Below are 22,223 nucleotides of genomic sequence, written 5' to 3' on the forward strand. Positions count from 1 at the left end.
GCCTCGTCCCGGCGGGTCCCGGGCGGCAGCGGAGGGTGCCGCCGGGCGGCGCAGGAGGAAGCCCGGCTGAGGCACGTCCTGGAGGACGCGCACCCGTTGGGACGGGGACGCGTTGTTGGCGCCGGGATTGGGTCGGGCCAAGTTCACTGGTGGTGCCTTCTGAAGCTGGTCATCGCTATTGTCACATCCTCATCCTTCTTCATCCTCTCTTTCTGTTTCCCGGCGCCAGTCGCCTCGCAGCTCTCGGGGCTGTCTGTTTCCCGGAGATCCTCGCTCCGCTCTGGATTTAGTGCAGAGCGCTGGCGGAGGGAGTTCAGCCACTGCTTATTCACCTGACCATCACCTGCCACCCAGGTGCCCCAGCCCTGCCTGTGCAGGTTCCCTCCACGCAAGCCTGTGACCCAAACCCAGTATATCCTGGTACATGTAAGGAAACGCAGGGAGCATGCCTTTTCCAGCTGCCCGTAAGGGATGGTGGTTTCTTGTTCGTTTGAAAACTCTTCAATATCCCAAAGTAGGAGCTCTCACAAGTCAGCACATTGCTTATTTAATGTTTCTAGATGCTACTGTAGTGCAATTCAATAGATGTTTCTATTCGGATATTACTGTCCAAGTACCACCATTAAATCATCTAATGTGTTTATTTTAACTGAAGGTGAAAATGTGCATGCGGTTATTTATGTTGGGGTTTTTTTAATAATGTTTTCAGGTAGTCTGATCCCAGCGAAAATACTGGACTAAGGGCATGGGAATCTGAAGACCTCTGTTTCTCCTAGAACAGGTGAAGAAGCTAGGAACAGTGACGTTAAAAATCTCTCTGGAGGGATTAATCTGCAAAAAGCATGTGCTTACTGATGATACGGAATGAAAAGAGGTTCATTTGCAGATGAAGAAAATTATCAGCTGGAAGGTGCTAATGCCCAGACATGACCTTCTTTTCAAATCTGATATGTGAAGTGATTTAGCCTTAGGAGGTTTTCTTTAACATTTTCATAAAATTTTGCGATTATAGGAATTGTCACTGGGAGTTAAACAGAAGGGTAAGCAAAGTTTTGTCTGAAATCTGCTGACTTTTTGCAAAAACTGAAGACATATTCCTTTCATAAGCTCTGTGTTTGAATGAATTGTGCACCAGTTTGCAGCCCCACTGAAGTAAAACTAAGTAAATGAATCCATATTATAGTTTATTTTTATCAGCTTTGTTACTTGGGCTGTAGGCAAGACTGTGTTCTACTTCCGGGGGGGGTGTGTGTAGAAAATTAGGTATTTTCTTGAAATCCATGTGGAACTTATAGAAATGCAGTACTTTGTCATAGCACGTTTTATAAGTTACAGTGCTCGTCACTTTAGAATGGTTTTCTTTTTGAATTTCATATGTTTTTCAGAGTCCTAAAATTTTTTGGTCTTTTGCCTGGCTTGCAAAATGGAGAAGATAGTTACAAAGTGGAAAATAATACACGTTATTTTTATTTTAGAAGTGGGTTAGAGAGCAAGATTATTTTTATTGAATCTATGTGATGTAGGATTTTCCCCTTTCATTAAAAGGAAGTAGAATTGTATCAACTGCTGGTATTTCTCCAGCTAAAGAACAATAAAGGAATAATGCAAAGAATCAGTGGATGTGATTACTGCATCCTGAAGTTTAGCGTGCTGTTGGATATGCTGAACCTTTACTTCCCTTTATTCCTTGTTTCCAGTGATAAATTAAGGAGAGATGGGAAACCCAGAAAACATTGGAGATGCGTATGTTGCTGTGATTCGTCCAAAAAATACGGCTAGCCTGAATTCTCGGGAATATCGAGCTAAATCCTACGAAGTAAAACTATTTACATTTTTTTATTTATTATTTTTTTAAAATAATAATTTATAGTAAATATATAATAATATAGCAGAACAGATAATATGATAATAACATTGCTTAAATAATGTCTACATATGTCATATCTACTATGCATTGCCCCATCCTTATGGTATTTGAACACTTTATGGTTTTGTAATACCTGTATGTTTCATGTCATTTCAGAGCCTTTTGCTCAGTACATGGGTGCAGCCTTGTCTTATTCTCTTTAACCTTACTGTTATGGAGGTCGTTCTGACTTCGCCATCCTGCTCCTCTCCATTCAATACTCCCTGAATTTTGTTACTGCTTTTACAGTGGTACAATGAATACCAAAAAAAAAAAAAGTGTTCTGTACTTGTTTCAGTTATGCTTAAACTCCTTTGGTTTCATTACTGTTTGAAAGATTTTGTTGCTTGAAGTTCCCATTGAAGGCCAAAAGAAAAAAAGAAAGAAAGTTTTGTTGGAAACTAAACTGCAGGGAGGCACTGAGATAACCCAGAGCATCTTGGATTATGTATTAGAAGCCACCAAACCAATTTCACCAGCCAATCAGGGTATTAAAGGTAAAAACATTTTAAGCTGATTTTTTTGTTGGTAGCTCTATAAAAATATTTTAAAAATTAAATGGGCGTGGAAAGGTTGTGCGAAAGCATGAAATTAGTTTAAAAAAAGGTGTGTTTTGAGGTTCATCAAAAAAAACCCAAGCCAACTATACAGCTAAAACCTTTAATTTATGTTTGTTTCCCTTTACCTTCCAACTCTATAAAATGCTTACTAAAAGATTTTTATTAAGTGTAACTTTGCCTGTCTGTAGTACTGCTTTACCTTATAGCTAAACTTCTGGTAAACCAGATTGAAGTGGCTTTTTTTGTCCTTAATTTCAGCTAAAACTTGACATGAACTAGTGAATTGATCGCTTCTAAAATCTGTTCTAAAGCCAGCATTGTTCAGTAGACAGTATCTACATGAAAATATTTCTTGCATAACTGTTATCACAGATATAATTTGCTTAGTACATTTTCTTTTTCATTGTTGTTGCATAGCTGGTCTAGCAAACCACCTCACACTTTTGCTGACAAAATTTGTTTTAGCCAGCATATTACATTTCCAGATTGGTATAAACTGTACTGACTAAAGTACTTTTTTTGCTGTGTACCTCATCTCTGCTTTGTAAATGAGGTTATACTGGGAAGGTTGTCAGTGCAGACAAGACAATACAGTGCTAACAATTTAGAAAAGGAAAGCTGGTTGCATGGTAAAATGTTGTGGGTGGCAATAACTCGAGTTGGATAGACTTAACAAAGCTACTTGAGCAGCAAACATGAAATAACGTAATAGCATTAATACACATTGAGGAATGCCTAGTAAAAACAAAAACTCTGTTTCTTACACAGTTCAGAGTGTTTTACATTGACTCAGACAGAGGGCCCAAGCATTAATATGCACAGCTTAGTGTGGCCACTGCTAAAATACGCAGCTGAGGTCAGAAAAGCAAACAAAATACTAAATTCTGTAAGGGTGGAAAGGAGGATAACATGGAAAATACTGTCCTACCACTACATGAATAAAGCATTCACCCTAATATGGAATATAGCATGCAGCTGTGCTTTCCCATTTCAAGAAGAGTCTTGTTCAACTTAGGTGGTTTGGGGGGTGAATGCTATGAAAAGTCAGGGGTATAGAAGAGTTGCTATGAAAAAAGGGGTACAGTTATGTAATTTTTCATGTTAATGGGTATATACATGTTTATGTTATTTATTTTTTCATATGTATTTAGACTTTCTTAACTTGCTTTAGATTATAGCTCATAATAATCATAATTTTTTCTTCCTAGAAATTAGGAAGGTTGAGTCTGGTAAGCTTTCAGATAGCCAACATTTTTTTGTTTGTTTGTTTTGTTGGTTAATTAATTATTTTGGGTTTTTTAATACTGTGCTAGGAAAGCGCGTAGTATTAATGAAGAAATTTCCCCTTGATGGAGAGAAGGCAGGGCAGGAGGCATCACTTTACATTGTTCCAACTGTTGTGAAAGGTAATGTGTATAATTTCTGAAGTTGCACCCATTTAAGCAGAAGCTGAGTTAAGGTTTTAGTAAGAATTTTTGTGAATATGCTATATGGCTTTCTCTGTATTTAAACATTAAAAGTTAGATTCAGGTGGAAACCTCTCTCTGAACACTTTAAAACTCAAAAAAATATTTAAAATTAAGGAAAAAACCTTGTTTTTAATGTTTTGCCTTTGTTTCTATAATGATAGCACACTTCTGTTTTAAGCTGTGTTTGTTCACTTGATTATATTTCAAAACATATGCATTAACTTGTATAGAGTTTACTGAATGCAAGTGTAAATAAGACATCCTATTCAGTTCAGTGTTGTTTACTCAGAGAAGAATGCTTATTGAAGTCTGTAAACGGTTTTGTTTGCATAAGGAATGGTGAATAAAGTCTTTAGAAGGCTAAGTAAATTGTTTGTCAGGAAAGTATTTTAAAAAAACCCACCAACGTGAAGTAAATGTCTGTGTGCTTTTGAGGAAGCTCCTTAATTTTTGCTTTACTGATAGGCCTTAAGGATAAAAACTATCAAATAAAAACCATTGCAGAGTTACCAATAGCAATAAATGCCTCTTCTAGTCCTGAGTCCTATCCTTTTGTTCTGGCAACAGTATACATTTAATATTAATTCCTCAGATGAAGTTGATCACGTTGATGGAATAATAACTGAACTTTAAGGTTTTTAAGGCTACCCTGTTAAGTTGTGAATTGTTACATAAGGATTGTATGTAATTTCTGTCAATTAGCATTTGGGAAAAAATGAGTTACTGTAGTCTAAAGTTAGATTATTCTCTCAATTAGTTGGGAATGTGTAACTACAGAAGATGCAGAAAAGAAAATAAGGTTATTCTTATCGATGTGTCTTCAGAGTATGTTTCCTTTTTAGATAATACAAAATATGCATACAGTCCTGGATGCCCTGTGTTCTACTGTTTACAAGACATCATGAGGGTCTGCAGTGAATCCAGCACCCATTTTGCTACACTTACTGCAAGAATGTTAATTGCCTTGGATAAGTAAGAAATGCCATCAGTAAAAATACATTAAAATAGAAGTTAAACAAGAAAATTTGTAGATGTAGCACATAGTTTTTATGGCATTCTTGTGATTAAGAAGGAAATTACTGTGGTATCATATTATTTTTTCATATTTATCAGAAATTGAAACCTTGACAACGTATTTCTAAACCTTTTTAAAAATCTTTTGCAAACTGAAGAATGGTGTGCTTTTGTAAATCAAGTGGCTTTTTGGAAGTTCTTGCTCACAGTGAAGATTTTGTAAAATCCTATAAAATACTAATGATTAATCTTCTGTAAGTGACATAACTGCCATCTGTAAGAGTATTTGCCAGAGTGTAGTAAAAATATCCTGTTAATTGTATACCATTATGATTTGCATTTAAATTAACCCCATTGTTTACAAAGGGAGTGCATATTCCCCAGCCATACAAATTTATTTGCAATAGGGAATTAACTTTCAGAAAGGTGATTAGTTGTTTAGCCAGATTTATAGTAGTTTTACTATGGAGCATTTTTTTGGTCTTTTTTATGTACTCTTAACAAAGAAATACCAGACCTACTTCTGTAGGAACTTATTTGCATTATTAAAGTTAGGTGAAACTCTTGGCTAACATGGAAAATTATAAATTACAGGCTATTATCTAAAAAGTTACCATGTGTAAGGTTTTTACAGTTTATTAGTAGAATCATATTATTTCCATGTATACCATTGTGCCAGTTGTTATATTTATTTGCTACTTAATGAGTGCCTTCAGACTCTAAGCTCTGCTTAAGATGTTTTACCAGCCTTACAGTTCTGAGAGAAACCTTGAAAGTATAGTAGAAAATAGTTTATTTTGATTATTTTTTATGTACATAATCTGAAACAACACTTTTCAAAGGTTCAAACTACCGTAACTAATTTATCTGCCAACTGCTTAGAGAAAATGCCTGAAAATACCTCAGAGAGGCAAGAGGGTGTTTATAGTATGATGATCACAATTTTACAGTCCTCCTTCCCAGCAGGACTATGAGTAAGTGAAGAGAACATGGCTTTTGCAGAACATGATAGCTTGGATCTGGGACTTAAAAATCCAGGCCTGAGCACATGCATTGAACTGCAGGCAACGTTCTGCCATCCTTACACATTGTCCTGGGACAGACAAGAGCCAAGCGGTCTGTCACTGCATCTATCTTTCCAAAGCATGTACTTATCTTTCATCTATATTTCTGGGCTAAATCACTAAATGGAATTTATTGTATTCCAGCAAAGTACATGTTTATCTCAAGCTTGTGAGAAAGTATGTGCAGAAACCTGAAATACAAACCTGGCTTTAGACCCTTAGTTAAAATGTGCCCCATTCAACATAACACTGAAATAATTTAGCAATTCAGTCGAAATACATTTATCCAAAAATCCTGAGCACTGTGTTATATTGCATATGTGGCAGGAAAAAATGCAGCATGTGTACAGTGCTGACTTTCCCATCTAGCTCAGAGTAAGAGGGCTCTAAAGCCCTTCTATACTGTCAGTAGGAGTACACTTAGAAGGGAATAACCTTCAGTACAGCTTTGTGAAAAGGCAGGTGGTAGCCTATGTGAAGGAGACTTGGCAGTTTGGAAACTACCAAAGGACCTTATAATTTTTTGCCTTTTCCCACCTCTCCCTAATGAAACCCATGAGTTAGAAGGCTTAAATCGGCACAGATACTGAAACTTCAACTCACCCTTAAACAAACTGCTTTAAGTTTCAAAATTTGTATGTTGAGAGTAGTAATACTGATAAACTGAAAGTAAATGAAATGGCGACATGGTGGTGTGGTTAAGTGCTTTAGCTATAACCAATGTTACTCTTGCCTTAGCTTATACTTTCCTTTTCTTTGAGAGTTTGCATCCGCAGGAAATGTGTTTGAGCAAATACATTTGCTTACCTATATTTGGTTAAAAAAATTGCATGGCTGGGAATTAATTTAGTGCTATAAAATTGGCTGTGCACATTATCATTAATATTATTTTTTTTAATTAAGATGTGTAATTATCATACACGCAACCCTTAATCAAACAAAATAATGGACACACATGACCAAAATAGTCCTTCTCTACCTCAAAATTACCTTCCCTTTTTCTCCTGCAGGTGGTTGGATGAACGGCACACCCAGTCTCACTCCATCCCAGCTTTATTCAGACCATCTCCTCTTGAGAGAATTAAAACAAATGTAATAAACCCTGCCTATGCTATAGAACCTGGTCAAACAGAAAGCTCGTTACACATGGGTTATACTGCCTTGGAGATAAAGAGTAAAATGCTGGCATTGGAGAAAGCGGATATGTGTATCTATAATCCTTTGTTTGGATCTGACCTTCAGTATACCAATAGGGTAAGAACTATATTTTCATTTTATATTTGTGAAACATACATACGTTTTCATTTTACAATTCATTCATTTATTTGATATGAGTGTGTGCTTTATGTTTAATATAATCAGATTTCTTTATTGCATACTTACTGCTAAATGGTTTTTCAAATCATCACATTTGAACATCATTCTCTTTAATTACAAAATGTTGCTATCATAACTTCGGTTTCAAGAGAATACCTGGCCTGGATGGGGGATTGTTCAGCCAAATCTCAGTAAGATATTTTTTCAGCTGTGTTTAAATTATGTCTTCACAGGTTGACAAAGTGGTAATAAATCCATACTTTGGCCTTGGAGCCCCAGACTATTCAAAGATTCAGATTCCTAAAAGAGAAAAGTGGCAACGTAGCATGAGCAGTGTCACAGAGGACAAGTATTACATTACATTCCTTTGTCATTAATGGATAGTTTTGTTTTGTTATATTACAGTAGTACTTGGTAGACTTGCTCGGAATGAGATCCCTATTACTTAAGAGCTTTGCGGTATAAATACATATTTTAAAAAAATATTTGAGGTTTCTGAGTACTGAAACACAACAATTTAAGGACAGATCAAGAAAGGTTAAATTATAAACATTAGGGAAGCATTTCTTAGCATAATGAATACAGCTGTGGCTTGACTACTGCATGACTAAAATACTAGTTGTATGAATATTGGCATATTTTAGCTGCATGAGCTTAATTTTTGTTCTTCATGTAGATCTACAGTTAGTGCTAAGTTAGTAGTTTAAAAAAAAGCTGATGTTCTCAACTACTGAAGTATTTCTGAACTGTGTTTTGCTTCTGTTTCCCGTTTTAATTCATAGGGAACACCAGTGGGTAGATGATTTCCCTCTTCACCGCAGTGCTTGTGAAGGCGACTCTGATTTACTAAGCCACCTTCTGGATAAAAAGTTTTCTGTTAATCAGTTAGATAGTGACCACTGGGCACCTATCCATTATGCATGCTGGTGAGTCAAATTAGTATAGTTTTGCCAATCAAATGTATTCTTGTTATCATGATTCCTTAGCACTCATCATTTATGTAATTTATCATACAGACTCAAAAATGAGAAATCAAAAAAACTCTAGACTTTTTACACTTTTACTCTAATATATGTTATTGTTCACCTTTTGAAGAGGAAGATGGCTTCAGGTTTTGAGATAATTTCAATCTGAATGGTTTCAGAGGAGACCAGGTGTGGAGATCATATCATCAAACACTTACCTATTGCCTCTTATATCTGTCCTGAAGCATCTGTTCTAATTCCTATTGGGGACACTGGGTCTAGTTTAGTGTGGTAACTTTTACAGTCTTTGTTAGTTAAAGGCTGTGAGCAGTTTTACAGCACAGGAATTGCTGAGCTGAGCACATCTTAGTGATGGTCAAGCTTTGAGTAGAAGGTTGAACTAGGTGATCTGCAGATGTCAACTTGTCTAATTCTGTGATGATTTACTCTGTTCATGCTTGAGAGCTTTCCTCAGTTGTTGTAAAAATCCTTTTGTTTTGTCTTTATGCAAGTTAGTCTTCTGTATTTATAGTAGTGTCTGATGATAGGAATAACCTGAAAATCAAACTTAGTTATAAAAAAACCCCACATATTTTATTTTTAGTGTTTGTCAGCAAGTTTGCGTAAACAGTATACGCAAGATTTACCATTTATCAGCATGAGGCTTAGAAGTCCTCAGTATCCATCTGCATGACAATCAGAAGCTTTACTCTGATTCTCACACAGATTTTTTTTTTTTTCAGGCAAGGCTGAGCTGAGCTCTGTTTTGCCATGACTGAATTGCTACAACTACCCAAACTTAGCTAGTTTGAAGCAAGGTTTGGTGTGTCTATAATGAATCCAATAAATGGTTACTAGACCAATGGTTACCAAAGAAGTGTAGAACTGATACTAATTTCTACAAACTTATTAGTGTTCCACTGTCTTTGGTGTAATTTCAAAACTAAAAACACTTGAACATGGAAATGCACTTTTCTATATTTAGGACTATCTGAAAAAAGATTTTATTTTACATTTGCTGCGTCTGTTCTGCTTTAAACCTGTCTGCAGGTATGGAAAAGTTGAAGCCACTCGAATGCTGTTGGAGAAAGGGAAGTGCAATCCAAATCTTTTGAATGGCCAGCTTAGCTCTCCTCTTCATTTTGCTGCTGGAGGTGGGCATGCTGAAATAGTACAAATTCTACTAAATCATCCAGAAATTGACAGAGTAAGTTCTGTTTGTGTATAGAAATAGCAGTTCTAGCAACAGTTTCGAGCTTGTGTGTGTGAAATGTTTTGTGTCCAGATCACAGTGTGTAAACACAATGATTCCGTTGAGAGATTACAGAAAAATGGTTAAATCTTTTTCATTACCTCTACTTTTCCAATTGTATATCAATTAAATGTTTGAACCCTAGGACCAAGGATTTTAATTATCTCAAAAAATGTGTAAATGTTTACCTATCTCCAGTGAAAACAATGTATTATCAGTGTTTCTGTTTATGTTTGTAGCACATTACTGATCAACAAGGAAGATCTCCACTGAATGTCTGTGAAGAAAACAAACAAAATGAGTGGGAAGAAACTGCAAAACTGCTGAAGGATGCCATAAATAAACCTGTATGAGTTCATTTTCTAACTAGTTTAAACTTTACATTTAATTTACACAGAAACTTGTAAAAGACCTAGGCTCATAGTTGTTATTGAAAATGTGCAGGATACTGAAATTGTTAATGTAAATATTGACAAACTGACATTTTGTCTCTTTAAATGGTTCTGCCTATATTTATTGCTCAAGAAGTACATGTAAGACTTTAAACGTGATCTTTTAATTTATTTGTAGGAGCATCACATCAGCTACTGATTTTATATCTACTTTTGATCATACAACCATTAGCTTGCTTTATGTATTATCATCTTACATGTTGATAAACAGGAGCATTCAGCTGGCTAAATAAATGTTGGCTTCTGCAAAATAGGCTGTATGTCAGTTAGTCAGTGTAGGCTTCCTTGGCAGTCAGTGGAGATCTAGCCAGGATAGTAAACAAAATTTACGATGTGATTCCTCTCATCCTGAAGTAGATTTAAAATTAGCCAAATGATATAAAACTCCTTGTTTCTTTTCTTTGACTTGGGATGCAACTTGTATCTCTGTAGGCAGGTGGCAGTAAACCTGTCAATTTTTCAAGATGTTTTAAATTACCTTCATTTCACTCTATATGAATGAATCTTCCAAAATAATTAATGAAGAATTGACCCCCTTTATTTTAGGGATCATATTATGCAGTTGGTCAAATGGCACATGTGTGTCTAATGACTCTAAAAGACTAATGCACACATTTTAAGTAGATCTCACAGCATTATAGGTCATATTAAGTTGTTACTTATTACTGTTGAAATAATACATTAAAATAAAAAAAAATACTGCAATAGGAGTCACAGTGACTACTGCAGCAAAAATAGACTAATGTTTTCCATTCCAGTTTCATTTTCAGTCAGTTGTCATTTTCCAAGGTATTCGTCTTTTTTTCTGGAAGTTTTTAGGACCTCAGTTCTTGATGACTAAGTAGATTTGAAGAAGGGAAATAACAAATTCCTGCAACTTTTTTACTCAAGCAGCTGAAACATTTAACCTGTTAGAGAGGTGAAAATGAAAGGTTTCATTGATTTATGGCTTGTGTGTGTGTATATATATGCTTTAAGCACCCGATTTACATTTCAGTACGTCTTTCAGGAGGCATAGTCTGGGCCCACATGCAATTCAGTGAAAGCTATGGGAGTTCTGAAGGGGAAAATTATTTATTGTTAGTATTATAGAAGTGCTAAAAGATCTTAGTGAGATTGTATTCTTATTGTACTGGGATCTGTGTAAAGGGTGGTGCTTCCCTCTGAAAAATCAGTCTTTTTAGTATGGACTAATGAGGGGAATAATTCATAATCTGCCAGTAATAGTGACGTGGACATTTCGGGTTATGCATAGGCAGTTGAGCCCAAATCCCTCAGGGAACTTTTAAATGCCTGCTTGCCTTTTTGTTCAATGGAAGTGAAGTCCTCAAAGTATCGGTAAGATCTTTCTTGTAGTTATTGTGGTAAAAAGCACAGCATCAGAACTTGCATAGGATGAAACAAGCAGTTTTGATAAATAGTGAATATGCAGGAATTGTGCAATGTTCTTTCTCTCAACAGTATGGATGTTGCTGAATTATGGTAAAATTCTTTTCCTCTTCAGAAGCACCAACAGAAAGGATTTTAACAAGTTCTTTGTTTAAATTTTTATGTAGTATGAGAAGGCACGGATTTATCGTATGGATGGGTCATATCGCTCTGTTGAGTTGAAACATGGAAACAATACTACTGTACAGCAGATAATGGAGGGAATGCGTTTGTCTCAAGAAACTCAGCAGTACTTCACTATCTGGATCTGTTCTGAGAACCTCAGTAAGTAGCAAGGAAGATTGTGATACTTGAGAGGTTATCATAGTTTTTTTTATTTCTGCTTGCCTCTAGAAAAAAATAATATTTTCATAGGAAAATAGGAAACATGCTCTCTGACAGTTCTGTATTACCCTCTTTCTGTCAACTTTGAAAAGCCATCTTGTAGGAGTTAATTTGTATCTAGACTGTCTGTTAATACACTTTGCCCCTGCCAGAAACTCTGTAATCCCTGTAGGTCTCATTCTTTATATCTTTTGCGTAGGGAGTGAGACCAAATTTTCTGTTTTCTCTGCTTAAGCTTTCTTCCAGCAGATCAACTCCCAGCCTTTACAGCCTGATGTCTCTAAACTGTGCTTTCAGAGCTATGGAGAGCTGCTCCGTTGTAGCTATCATTTTGGGTATCCCCTATAGATCTGACCCTGTATCACTGTGGCATCTATAATGTATTTCATCTAGGAAGATGAGGCTAGTCCATATTGCCTTTCTGTTACAGGGCATCGTTGCTGTCGTAGTCCTTACTGTTACTTTACCCTGATTTTAGTGGTATTTTTCTTCCCAGATTATCTGAAATTGGATGCATGTAGTTCTTTTTACTAATGTTTAATATAATTAAAAGTAGTAATTAAAACTCGTTAATGTTTTTTCATTAGGTCCTCTAATCATATGAATTTTCATGTGTTTTGCACTAAAATAATTTTTGATAAAAAGGTTTTCAAATATATTTGGGAGGTAATTCTGATACAAAACGTCATTACATTTACTGTATTTTTTTTGGTATTTCTGATCTAAATAAAAAGTATATCATAGTTGTAGTCTTGAGATATATAGCAAAATATATAGAACCACAAAAGAGTCAATGATTGTGATTGTTTTGTTAGAAAACATGGTCAACAGTACTGCTGCAACAAGATAGCTATGGGACACATTATAATAGATTTACAAAGGACAATTCAGGTCTGGTAGGATACTGTGTTGACAGTACCATTAACACAGAAGCCTGCATTTAAAATTTTATTTAGAAATGTCAATCTTCTGAAACTTTCTGAAAAGTTTATGGTTTATATATATAAAAAATGGCAAATACATTTATAGGATAACCTATATCTGTATTTTTTTGTCAGAAATAAGACTATTGGACTTTGTATTCTTCCCATAATAATTGAGACAACAGTGTCTAATGTTGTATTACTGTTTTTTAAGGTCCATCTTGGTATTCCACTGAATTTTTAAATACCACTTGACTCTTGAAAAGCTGAAAATAACAAAGGTTCATCACTAGTGCATTTAGTGAATCAATGCTGAGAGTTTTGTCAATAAATCCATATTTTCAAAACCTTTTATATATAGCAGTTTAGAAAATACAGGGAAAAATGTTTGTTAATGAGTCATTAGTTACAGATACTCTGGTTTTGGTGCAGCACTTAGTCATATGTGTGTATATATATATATGTGTGTGTGTGCTGGGTTATTCTGTTTGTTTATTTATAAACAAAACCTGTTATTTTTCAGGCCTCCAACTGAAGCCATACCACAAGCCTCTGCAGCATATTCGAGATTGGCCTGAAATATTTACTGAACTAACGAACTTGGATCCTCAAAGGGAAACTTCACAGCTTTTCCTGAGAAGAGATGTGAGACTTCCATTGGAAATAGAAAAAAAGGTCTGCATTTGGAAGTGATAGTGTGAAATCATGGTCAGAGTCAGAACACTTTGTGTTTAATGGCTGTAGTAATTTCCAAACTTGTTTAAACTAGACCTCTCTTTTCCTTTTCTGTAATAGTCTGAGTCTTCAGGTTCTTCCCTCCCTCTCTCTTGCCTTCCCGCCCTCTCTCTCTCTCTCATTTCTCACTTTCCCAACTGTTTGATTTATCATAAGTTTATGTGCCTCAGTCTCTGTCTGTCTGTCATACAGCTAAAAACAACCTGCCCAATTTTATTCTCTTCCTTGTGCTGTGATTTTTCAGATACTTAATTGGTCAATTTCATGGGGATTATTCAAACATATTATTCAAAATGGATTCATGGGAGAAAAAACCCACAGATGTCAGTGTTTCTGTGAACCTTTTGATTGGGCATGGTATGCTAGTCACCTTTAATTTGTAAGTGTGTTAGATCAGTGATGTCTTGAATTAAGTCAATGAAAATATGTCATTTTTTCTATTACAAAGCATTACTAAAATGTACTCTTCCATCAGGATCACACCTTTGTCTTCTGTCTCTGAATCGGTGAGAAATTGTGTTTATAGTTTCTTAGCTCATTTACTTTTACACAGAAATCATATTATTTAAATTTTTTTAACAGATTGAGGATCCATTGGCTATTCTTATCCTTTTTGATGAAGCCAGATATAATTTACTGAAAGGTTTCTATACATCACCTGATGCCAAGCTGATCACACTGGCAAGTCTGCTTCTACAAATAGTCTATGGAAATTATGAGAGCAAGAAACATAAACAGGGCTTTCTAAAGTAAGTGTGTGTGTTTTAAAACTGAAAATTATGGTTTTAGATTAAGTATTTTTAGATAGCACGTACTATGGAACTCTCAAATTTTAGGTATGATATATTTAGTATTTTTCTCCATCACTGAGCTCTAGTTCAGAGTAACCACATAACCCTTGTAGCATTAATAGAAGCTGGACACGGGGTCTGAAAAATACATTAATTTTAGTTATTGCAGTCGCAGGCAGAGGGATGGAGGTTCTGTATTCTCCAGGTCTATACTGAGATACAATAATACCAAAATGAGTGACAGTATTCATGTGAATGAGGGGTTTGACTGGACTGAGATTTGGACAATGCTGAAGAAACCTCTTACTATGTCCAGTTAGACCAACTTCCGGGACTGCCTTTCCTCCCTCTTTGAAGAGGACAGAGATATTATTTCTGTTCTCTCATTTGTATGTGAACTGCTATACTAAATTGGTCAGAAACATAGCACCAGTAGGGCTCTGCCAGATGGTGCTTTTCTCTCCCCTTCTTTCTGCTTGCCAGCACAACAGTAGCTGAGCTGTTCAGGGATATGGCTTTTTCTTCCCACATACATTTCTACAGCAGTATCTGAGCACATCAGGATTCCAGTTATCTACTGCGTGCACCTTCACTCCACCCCCTACCATCTCCACCTCCATTCATGTAACAGCAGCTGTGCTATTCTGGAATGCTACTATACTTCTCGTCTCCTCTCATTCACAGCATCAATTGAACTGTCTTGGCTTGATTTTTTTTTTGGTTGTATTCTCCACCGTCAGTAAAACAGAGTGCATTGTCTGCCACCATTACTCTGATGTAAGTGTGGGCTGCCTCTGAAAGGGCTGGCTGTACCGACTGCACTTGTTCATTCTTTTCCCTTCCTTCTGTTAGGTGTAGAGACTGTACCATTACAGAGTAAGCTAGGTGAATGAGCTCGCTGACTGGAGAACTTTTGGGTGGGCTGTTCAGTAGGTTCAGCTGTTGACCCATCTTGTCCTGCAGTTACACAGTTGGTAGATTGAGCATAAGGAGAACTGGGTTTAAGTGGGACTGCCCACCTGCAGGAGCGTGCAGTTAAACGCAGCTGGGTTTAATACAAAACTACCCCCTGCTGAATCCCAGGAGCTGCACGGTGGTGTTCTTTTCCACACTAAGGCAAATCAGCCATGTGGTTCTGAGCTGATCCTGCTCAATGGAAGTGTTTGGCTCTATAGACAGCACTACTTGGAAAGATGGTTTCGGCCAGATAAAGAGCCTTGTGGGCATTTGGGCATGCTTTCTGCCCATATTTAAATTAATATGTTGGAAAATATCTCGACTTGCTCTTCAGCCAGGTGAAGAGATTTATATCCTGAATTTTTTTGTAGTTGACATAAATGTTTATTAAAAGACTGGTCATTTCAAAAATATATCCAGGCTGTTGTTTGTATGAGAGTATCCTTGACCTCATAAGATCTGGATGCATCGTCCTGTGCAGGGTTTTTGCTTGGTAATCATATGTGCAGTTACTGACAAACAGTTTAAAAATTACTAAATAGGTTGCATCACTAAGTTTTTGAGACTATCTTAATTGTGCATAAAAGCAAACTAGGAAAGGCTTCCTTTTAGTGTTTTTTGTTTGCTGTGTTTTGGTTTTTTTTTAAAAAGGCACTTCATATAAATAGCTTCACTTTCATGTCATGTAATACGTAACTTTCGTGTGGAAAATAATTGGGCCAAGTCCTTGGTGGTGCTGAATACAGCAGTGAAGGGAAGAGTATCTGTAAGCTGTCATCTTTTCTGAGTATGTGATATTCTGCTGTAAATGGCTTTTGGTATATAATTTTGGCTTCGAAACTGCAATTCACCAAACTGGTCTGTAATCAAGTAAGAGTCAGGTGTTCTGCTGCCAGCATTTCCTCTCCCTGCTGTGTCCATGATGCAAGTGTGTAACACAAAGCTGGATCTCCATTAACTGAGAATTACACTGTATCTTAGGAAGCCTTAGCTTACCTTTCAGGAAAGCTTCTCACCTGATGAGGCAAGATAGCGTAGGAGCTGACTGTCTAGCTCAGTATGTGACTTGAAGATACAAATTGGCAGGCATTGTTCTTTCTCCTTACTTTGTTTAGTGAAGAAAAACTTTTCTGCTTTGTTTTTCTCTTAGTGAAGAAAATCTTAAATCTATAGTACCAATCACTAAACTAAAAAGTAAAGCTCCTCATTGGACAAACAGGATACTTCATGAATACAAGGTGAGATAAATAATAAAATAGTAGAAAATACTGTCTTAAAACACTTTTTGACTGTTTGGTTGTCAGTTAATGAACAAAAGTACTAGTATATAAAGCTAGAAATGTGTACGTTCTGAATTTTTGGGATGGGTTGTTGGAATGCTGTTTTTCTTGTACAGTTCCAGTTGATCTGTTTGTTAGAAGTAAATACAATTATCATCTGTTCATTTATCTTCAGTGTTAACTGTGTGTTGGGGATACTGCCAATTCAGGCATACATGTAAAAAAATCCACTCTGAGTTACATTTTCACATCTGCTTGTAAGCGATAGATCCACAAAGTCCTTTTTGCCAGTGTTACTTGAATGTTAGGGATCTGATAGTGCTGCTGATACACATGTGTGCATACACACAAACTCCTTTGACTAGAGCAGTTAATTGAGCAAAATTTTTAAATGTGGACTTGGGCTGCTTCTGTAAAAGACATCTAACTGAGGGCTGTGGATTCCAGACGGGGTCAGAGGCACCTGAAGATTAAATTTGTGAACTTGATAAAACATTATGGAAAACGTGAGGTGTGTCAGAGGAGAACTGTATCGGCTGACATGCATCACTAATGGTAGCTGCCAGGAAACACTGCAGAGGCACCCAAGGACTGTTTTCAGGCCTTGCTCCTCTTTTGAAATGAGGTTACTCAATCATAAACTTTCTCTTGGTGCCTGCACCCTTTTTTGTCAGAAACCAGCAGATCGTTCCTGTTCTTTTTAATACAGATGAAGGAGGGGATGATAGTGATCTTTCTAAGACTATGGTATAGCAGAGGGCATAGCAGAGTAGTCTCTACTCTTTCTTCTATCAGATAATATGTAAGAATGAGCATAGCTTTCTTGACTTCTGCTCTTAGACCATTATTTTGGGGTGTGGGGTATGGGGGAAGGGGAAAGGAGTTGCTATCTTTTGTTCCAAAGGTATTAATATATTTTACATGTTAAAAATAACTGTGTAGAATTCTGATAAGCTGCAATGCAGGGTGTGGATCCAAAGCGGTTGGTCCCATCCACCACGCCCACAGTCATTGCCCCCTAACTGTTTAAGACTTGCGTTCTTTCTCATGCCTGTGCTTTATCTTGTGTGTGGCCCAGCCAAGTTTTTTGTTTGTTAGGGTACTTTGCATCAGTCTATTTTGAGGTGGGAGCACTCCAGCGATCATTTGTTGTGACTGTTTCGCTCTTCTGAAGAGGAAGAAATGGAAGCCTGTCTCATTCTGAATGAAGGCTCCACTAAAGAAAAGAAATCTGTACTTCTGTTTTGCTTGCAAAAGAAAAAAAATCCATGTTTTTTCAGGGGGAGGTACTTGCTCATCTTATCATGCCTCACTGGATTGGACCTTAAAGGAGGAAGAATGCTTAGTTTTAAGGATTGTGATGCATTTAGTGTCAGATGGGTGCATAGCTGCATATCCCTGATGGGTCCAACATACTTCTGAGAGAGGCAAAATTGTGGGGCCCTGCAGAGGTTAGGTCTCTGTGGTTCAGATTTCTGAGGTTCGTACAGGTATCTGCTTTCTGCCTCAGTCTCCTTTTGCATTTGAGCGTTTCTGTGGCTCTAGGGTTTAATTTAGATGTAGGAAGATGGTTGCTGGGAAAGCACTTTGGGAATGCTAGTTTAGTGGGAATTCCACTAAATAGTGGATTTTCTTCAAATAAGCACAACTATTTGGGAAGACTTGTTGATTGCCATTGTTCCTTTATTTCTAGAATCTCAGCACCAGTGAAGGTGTAAGTAAAGAGATGCATCACCTTCAGCGCATGTTCTTGCAGAATTGCTGGGAAATTCCTACTTACGGAGCAGCATTTTTCACAGGACAGATATTCACCAAAGCAAGTTCAAGTAGCCATAAAGTCATCAAAGTGTATGTAGGAGTAAATGTAAAAGGGCTGCACCTCCTCAACATGGAAACAAAGGTCAGCTTAAACTGCCAATGATAGCTGTTAAGCTTGATTCTGTTCTCTTAAATTCTTTGTGCTAGTAGTCATTTTACATCTGGCTGTTTAGTTAAACTTGACTGTGAAGATTTCCAAGATTTTAAGATCTTTATAAGGCACTACTAATAGAAAGCCTTGTATTTTTCCACTTTACTACTTTATAAGCTACAACTACATAGTGGAACATACTGTTCTGAGTCAGAATCCTGTCTAAGTGAACGAAGGAAAGTTCAGTTTGTAAGTATGGAAAATATTTCTGAGTGACAGTTTCCTACATTTCATTGTAGGCTTTACTCCTCAGCCTAAAGTATGGTTGCTTTATGTGGCAGTTGGGAGATGGAGATACATGTTTTCAAATCCACAGTCTGGAAAACAAAATGAGCTTTATAGTACATACCAAACAGGTAAGCATTGTCATTTTTCATCCTTTATATTCAACTGTTTTTTCCTAAACTAGATACATGCCTTTTCTCTTTTGAAATTGATCACCCTTGTACAGTATAAAAGAAGCCCAAGCCAAGCCACCGCCAAAATGATCTTAAAACTTTCTTTTTAAGATTTCAGAATGTTTGCTTGTTTTCCTAGCATGTGAAGCCTTTATGGTTCAAAATACATAAAATGCATCTGTAATCATTAGGGTAAACTTTTTCTTTTTTTAATCGAAACTGTTTGTTGCATGCGCCCAATCCCTCGGACTCAAAGATAATTCCAAATACAGTGAGAATCACAGAGTTAGAGCTGGTAATTTTGCTATCAAAACTAGCAGAGCTTGAGACTGGATAAAACTGAGGATCTGTGAAGGCAGTATTATAAAGCAACTTCACTGCAATTGCTACCAGCAACTTTTGATAGTGTTTGTGGATGTCTGATGGAAAATGCTTGTTTTACCCATAGTCTGCATCAGTGGTACTATGCCATGTTAACATATGTTGTGACAAAATTACAGCTTTGAGTATCTTGCATACTTTGACAGTAGTTGCTTTTGATTCTTATATATTAAGGTGGTTATAGGGGAAGTGACTGAATGTTTTGAAAAACGCTTTGATAGCTGAGGAAGATCTAGGTTTTATTTTCCTTGTTTCTAAAATGATGCAACTTCTTACTTATTTTTATCTACTTGCATTTGTCATATATTTGAATGCGTCATAGTTCCGAAACGCTGATAGAATTTAACTGTATACCTTTATATAGGCAGGTCTCGTTGTGAAACTTCTGATGAAATTAAATGGCCAGTTAATGCCAAGTGAAAGAAATGAATGATGGAAATGAACAATAGCTATGAAACAGCGTCTGACAGCTAAGCAAAAACCAACTTATTTCTCATCATAACAGAAGACTTCCATATACATGAATTTTACACAACAGAGAAGTCAATTTGTACAGTTTTTTAACTTTGTACAGAAGCTGCATGGTTTATTTTTTTAAAAACTATACAACTTATCTATTATTTTTATAAATATTTTTGTGTTTTATGTATAAGCTATTGTAGGGCTTGAGCTTAACCAATAAAGCTAATGAAATGTAAATGGTTTTCTGAGTTGGACGAGTATGAATCAGGTAAGGCTTTTGTTCCCAGAGGACTATGGGACCACCAGTGCTATTAAGCAAGTCTCAGTTAACCTATTTACCTTTCATGCCATTCTGTGGAACATCAAGGAGGTTGTATATGTTATGGTATTTTGTAGACACACTTTATTTTTAAGATACTGTTGATAAGTATGCAGTTAGACCTTTGAGCAACTACTTTTGATAAACTCTTGTTTTTTATTTGGTTTCTGACAAATGTTACAGCTAGCTTTTTTTTATTCTTAACTTTCTCATACTTTGTATTCATATTTATTCTAAAATATTGCATGAGGATATCAAAAGGGAAATACTTTAAATCATTCAGAAGCCATATTAAATGTTTAGCATGCTTGTTTTTTAAAAAAATGGATTTTTACTTTTGCTGTGCAATATTAAATGTGTATATGGAGGAGGGGTAGATACAGATTTACAAATCAGTCTTACTCAGAGGACTTCAGAAAGTTTAATAAACCTTACCCTGGATTGCAACATATATGCAGTAATGAAAACTCATATACAAGGTACTAAGTTATTTCTGTTAAACTAATTTTCCTACTGATTACTTCAGTTTCTTGAGGCTGCAAGCAGTGCAGGATCCAGGAACGAAGATTTATATTGCAAGAAAGTCAGATACAGCTTGTAAGCATTTGGCCTGCTCTTTGCAGAGTCGGGATTGGGTCTCAACAAGTTGGGTCCAAAGTACAAGGTGGGACCCTATGCAGCCTGAAACATGTCCTTGTATGTAAAAATAGTATCCATAACATAAATCCTTAAAATACCTGGTTGTATTTCAGGGTTTTAAGTGCACTTGACTATTTCTTCCGTGTAAAACTGCATGCTAAAACAGTGTGCAATATTTTGTAAAAAAGTTTTTATAAAAAAATAAAAATTAGCACTTGCCTCTAAGTTTTCAAATAAAAGTTAAAATGAATGTTAGGAACTGTGCTGTTGTACAGTAACTTTACTCATGCCTTACTAATAGTAAGTGCAGTTTAAGAAATTAAAGTAGTAAGCAGTTAAAAAAGTGAACAGGAGACTTATATTTTTTAATCTTCTTAGCAAGCTATACTTTTTTTAGTTAAACTTCACTGGCATAAGTAACAGTAAATCTTCATGGGTTATTATATTTTATTTAAGGTAGATAATGCAAGTCAGGTCCTTCATAGTGCATCCTTGCTGTCACTTGGCGCTGGTATCAGAAATACACTTCTCTACATAGCACTTTGTTAGAAAACTAGAGGAAAAAATGTTAAAATGTGTGTCAGTTGCATATTTAACAATACTATTAATATGCCTTATTGCTGTATAGTTCTTTCTGCTAAATTCTTATTTATTACTACCTAATAAACTGTTTGCAACAAGTCATGTTGTTTTTGTTGTTGCAGCCAGCGTGAAAGTGCCATCAAATGCCTTACCAAGCAGGTGTTAGTACCAAGGAGCAGTAACAGGCTCATCTTTGCAAAGTATGTAGGAAGCTCATGAGAGAGGATCACAGAGGAGGTCCCATGGTGACTACAAATTAAGGTAGTGCACCTTGGAAACCACTCAGGAATTCGTCAGGAAAACGGGAAACTGTTACTCATGGCAAACCAGAAGTTTGCAGATGTTGCATGTCAGTGGAGTCACTAAGCAGGGAGTACCCGGTTATGCAGTCCTAGCAGGCTTCTGGCACCTGGGGACGTAGGAGTTGCCTTGTCACAGCAACACAGGGGAGAGTACAATCCTTCAGTCAAAAAGTGGGGAAATGAAAAATCACAACAGAGAGAAATCCAACACTGTAGAGAGACCACTAGTAACAACCATCCTATCTGTACCAAACAACAACAACAACAACAAAAAAATGGAAACGAGCTGCAAGAACGACAAGTCTGAAAGTTATGCCTTTGTAAGCAAGAGATACTCGGCTCAACTCCTACAGCTTACCTAGCAGGCACGTTTTTAAAAAAAACAAGTAACGGTATAGCTGATGAAGCAAAGACTGGAGCGTAGAACACTCCAGCCAGGTGCAGTAAGACAAAATAGTAGCTGCAAGCTTAAAGCCGTGACGAACAGGCACAATTTTACCGAGCGGAATAATTAATCGTCGGGCCAGCGCGCTGGGCTGAGGATTGCTCACCCCTGTGAGGGCGGGCCTGGCTTCGGGCGAGGAGCGGCCCCACCTGGCGTTGGGTGCCTTCTGCCGTGCTGAAGCGAACCCGCGTGCTTTTTGGTTGGGGACAGCCCGCGCCGCCGCCGCCTCCTCACTTACTCCAAGCACCCGCCCGTGGGTCTCCGGCCC

The 22,223-nt window shown here is 36.8% G+C and overlaps 1 protein-coding gene across 5 annotated transcripts in view; it reads left to right on the forward strand.

The window, feature by feature from the left end:
• The first annotated feature begins 18 nt into the window (after positions 1 to 18).
• The window catches only part of KRIT1 (KRIT1, ankyrin repeat containing), a 25,877-nt gene continuing 3,672 nt past the window's right edge, over positions 19 to 22,223 (forward strand). The window contains exons 1-18 of one of the 5 annotated variants that reach the window (XM_010572779.1): positions 19 to 464; positions 710 to 781; positions 1,698 to 1,816; positions 2,244 to 2,403; positions 3,780 to 3,872; positions 4,778 to 4,907; positions 7,024 to 7,267; positions 7,564 to 7,679; positions 8,113 to 8,256; positions 9,346 to 9,502; positions 9,787 to 9,894; positions 11,556 to 11,712; positions 13,219 to 13,370; positions 14,013 to 14,179; positions 16,329 to 16,416; positions 18,152 to 18,358; positions 18,667 to 18,783; positions 19,571 to 21,310. In XM_010572779.1, coding sequence (XP_010571081.1) covers positions 1,715 to 1,816; positions 2,244 to 2,403; positions 3,780 to 3,872; positions 4,778 to 4,907; positions 7,024 to 7,267; positions 7,564 to 7,679; positions 8,113 to 8,256; positions 9,346 to 9,502; positions 9,787 to 9,894; positions 11,556 to 11,712; positions 13,219 to 13,370; positions 14,013 to 14,179; positions 16,329 to 16,416; positions 18,152 to 18,358; positions 18,667 to 18,783; positions 19,571 to 19,639 — 2,211 coding nt within the window. In that variant the 5' untranslated portion in view covers positions 19 to 464; positions 710 to 781; positions 1,698 to 1,714 and the 3' untranslated portion in view covers positions 19,640 to 21,310. Of the gene's footprint in view, positions 1,817 to 2,243; positions 2,404 to 3,779; positions 3,873 to 4,777; positions 4,908 to 7,023; positions 7,268 to 7,563; positions 7,680 to 8,112; positions 8,257 to 9,345; positions 9,503 to 9,786; positions 9,895 to 11,555; positions 11,713 to 13,218; positions 13,371 to 14,012; positions 14,180 to 16,328; positions 16,417 to 18,151; positions 18,359 to 18,666; positions 18,784 to 19,570; positions 21,311 to 21,330; positions 21,409 to 22,223 lie in introns of those variants that run through there. The other 4 variants (XM_010572855.1, XM_010572688.1, XR_774695.1 and 1 more) reach the window with 4 other exon arrangements.

This window comes from Haliaeetus leucocephalus, unplaced genomic scaffold (assembly GCF_000737465.1).
Source record: "Haliaeetus leucocephalus isolate CR32 unplaced genomic scaffold, Haliaeetus_leucocephalus-4.0 Scaffold0, whole genome shotgun sequence".
In the NCBI taxonomy this organism is placed as follows: domain Eukaryota; kingdom Metazoa; phylum Chordata; class Aves; order Accipitriformes; family Accipitridae; genus Haliaeetus; species Haliaeetus leucocephalus.